The sequence below is a fragment of the Austrofundulus limnaeus genome, unplaced genomic scaffold, assembly GCF_001266775.1.
Source record: "Austrofundulus limnaeus strain Quisiro unplaced genomic scaffold, Austrofundulus_limnaeus-1.0 Scaffold156, whole genome shotgun sequence".
Lineage (NCBI taxonomy): Eukaryota > Metazoa > Chordata > Actinopteri > Cyprinodontiformes > Rivulidae > Austrofundulus > Austrofundulus limnaeus.
Window position 1 is genome coordinate 544,960 of NW_013952558.1, and position 3,121 is coordinate 548,080.

General features: G+C 34.9%; 1 protein-coding gene across 1 annotated transcript in view; it reads right to left on the minus strand.

The window, feature by feature from the left end:
* Nucleotides 1–1,499: 1,499 nt before the first annotated feature.
* LOC106523425 (septin-8-A) overlaps nucleotides 1,500–3,121 on the minus strand; it is a 20,737-nt gene continuing 19,115 nt past the window's right edge. The window contains exons 2-4 of the mRNA XM_014016834.1: nucleotides 2,234–2,348; nucleotides 1,845–2,040; nucleotides 1,500–1,521 (exon numbers count right to left, since the gene is read on the minus strand). Of these exons, the coding sequence (XP_013872288.1) occupies nucleotides 1,515–1,521; nucleotides 1,845–2,040; nucleotides 2,234–2,348 (318 nt within the window). The 3' untranslated portion in view covers nucleotides 1,500–1,514. The remainder of the gene's footprint in view (nucleotides 1,522–1,844; nucleotides 2,041–2,233; nucleotides 2,349–3,121) is intronic.

Sequence of the window (3,121 nt, forward strand, 5' to 3'; positions counted from 1 at the left end):
ACAAAGAGTTGGATGTTGTCTTGATATTTGTTAAATTTTATATATTGAGAGATATATTAAATAAAATAATAAATAAATGTTTAATATAGTTTTTCCAGAGTGACTTGAATTTTGCATGATTTAGTTCGTTAGATTGTTAACATCATTAAAGAAGAACCTGTCCAGAGGACCTATACAATTTTTTTTCCTTTTGATCTTGCACTATATTTCTTTTAGTTGAATTTTATATGCTTTGGTTGAGATTTTATATTGATGTTAAATCTTTTAAGCTTTTTTTGTTAAAGAATTGACTCTAGAGTGCATATTTTGTGTCCATGAAAAAACTATTGAAGAAAATATTACAATATTAAAGAACATTTCTTGTTAATTTGATGAAAACATTTTAAATATCCAGTGCACTCACATCAGAATAACTTACAGATTTGCTGTTAGAATAATCGATTAATCGAAAAAAATAATCGTTAGATTAATCGATTAGAAATTAATCGTTCGGTCCAGCACTAAACTTGATACAATGCTGCTGACTTTTAATAAAGATTGGTTTGCTGAATCTCATGTTTTAAATTAATCAATATCAGGCTTATCAGGATAGATGCATGAAAAACAATTTTTTTATGTTTATGAACTTGAAAAATATGATTTCCCTAAATTTAATAGACTTTGCTCCTTACTAATAGTTATGCTTCGGTGTTTGAATAAAACACTCCAACAGTCTAGTAGTTCAACAGAAAAAATGCAGAATACGACACACAACCACTACAAAATACCACACAAAATTCACCCGGTCCCCAAAAATTTAAGCATTAAGCATATAAAAATCTTACAAAACATGACTCAATTGCTATTTCTCAAATATCTCAAGCTAACATCTTCTGATGTCACAAGCAGCACTGTTTTGTTTTTTGCTACATTTAGCAGGGATCTTTCCAATATGTGGTTAGCTGCACATTAAATAAAAATATCCACTTTACACCTAAGTAATTCTGCAATGAGGTAAAGAAAGCATTTCTTCATAGGATAATGGATATTTAGGTACAGTACAACCTCCTTAAATTTCTTACTCACGTGCTGAATTAAACCTTTTTCATGAAGTAAACGAACCTTTCCTATATGTGTCAATTTACTGTGAAAATTAGACTTCCTTGTCTGCCTTTCAACACCAGAATGTCCCACATCAKTGACAATTTACAGACATGGGTCAAAAATCTATTCTGTTTTCTCAGCTAGCACTATGTTTACAGTCATCTGTCCTCCACTTCACATCTATCTTCAATCTCCTCTGTGGAATGCACAGGCGTTGACCTTTCGAAGCGCTCCGTGTGCTTTTACAGCCCGCTGCAGGGCCTGTCCTTCAGCATGCTGGTTTAGATGGCCCACAGAAAAAGCTGCTATCAAAAGAGCGTGAGAGTGCAGCTTGCTGGCTGAGACACGGCAAGTACGCTCCATTCCACAGCTGAATGTTTAAAAAAAATAATAATCAACTTCCTCTTCAATTTTCTCCAAACTCCTCCCATTTAAATCCTACAGAGACAAGAAAAATGTGCTGAATTCTGGAGTGATAGTCTGCTTTTTCCATCTGTTTTCAAAGCCACATCTGGGCAATGTGAAAAAAAAATACACTGGCTGACTGAACCATTACACTACTCATGATTTAAATAAAAAAAAACATTTCATGTCACATTAAAATAATTTGACTCAAATGACAGAAACTGTATTTTTCATCACGTTTCCAAACAATTGACTTTTAACGTACTTTTGTACTTTACCAAATTTTAGTTATCAGCCCGACTAAAAGCCATATTTAACATGACACACAGCCACTAATATCATTTCATCAAGCTCACCTGTCGTCTTTGTTGATTTGGTCTCCAAAGCCAACAGTGTCTACAATTGTTAGCTTGAGATGGACGTTGCTTTCTTGCAAATCGTAAGTTCGCGGCCGTAAATACACGCCGTTCTGGTAATGGCTGGCCTCTTCATTCTCAAACGTAGTGTTGAAGAGTGTGTTCATTAATGTTGATTTACCAATACCAGTCTCGCCTGTGAATGACAGGAAGGAATGAGATTTATTTACTGTTAAACGTGGATTTTAATTATAGCAGTGCATGAGAATGTCTTTAATCCCAATATATGCAATTTAATCACAGGAAATTAAAATCAGCAGGTCAAAATAGTAATATTTCTGTAAGTTGCAAGACATATATTCTCACTGCGCCAACAGTTTGTGACTCACCTACACACAGAATGTTGAAGCAAAAACCCTGTGTGACCGATTTACTGACCAGCTGGTCAGGAAGGCTGTCAAATCCAACATGGCCGCCCAAGCTGAGGTTACGCTTCTCTTCGTTCTAGGACACGTGAGACAAAATAACATATTAGAAGCTTGGTGGACRCGATCAGGAAAACGTGGAAAATACATTAGTCAGAGGAAAGAAGACTAAACTCGCATTCCTATGCACGTAAACATCAAAGAGCCTCTGTTCAAACTGCAGATGGAATACCCATCAGCTGTCTATGTCATAAGTTAAATATTCAGAGCCTGCAGWGAGGACGAGCTTAAAGAATAATCCAGAACAAGAGATATTTGTACAAAGAAAGATGTACTCAGATGRATGCAAAACACCCAAACCAACTATTTAAGTGATTTACTACTTGTACCAAGTTTCCCATCAATAGCTGGGAATAAAAGTAAATTACAAAACATAGGATGCAGGTTTAGGCCAGCTTTACCACTACAGCCATGTAGAAGCCATTCTATACAATGCACAGCCCCTTATTCTCCAGTGTTTCCCCTACCATTATACAGGCAGGACCCAGATAATAATCGGTCTTTAAAATGTGGTAAATAAATTATTTTCAGTGACTGAGAGGACGTTTTTTTGACAGTTGCATAATTGCATTTTCTAAATGTTATCCTTTATATCTACAAGAGAGTTCTAATTCTTAGAAAGGACATGATTTGAGGTTTTTACTGATATTTTATTCAAAACATCTTACAGAAGTCATAAGAAGCAGGTTTATTTTGAACAAACATTACAAACGTGTTCATTCCTACAAAACTGTCAAATATACAGTGGTTTGCAAAAGTATTCATACCCCTTGAACTTTTTCATATTTTGTC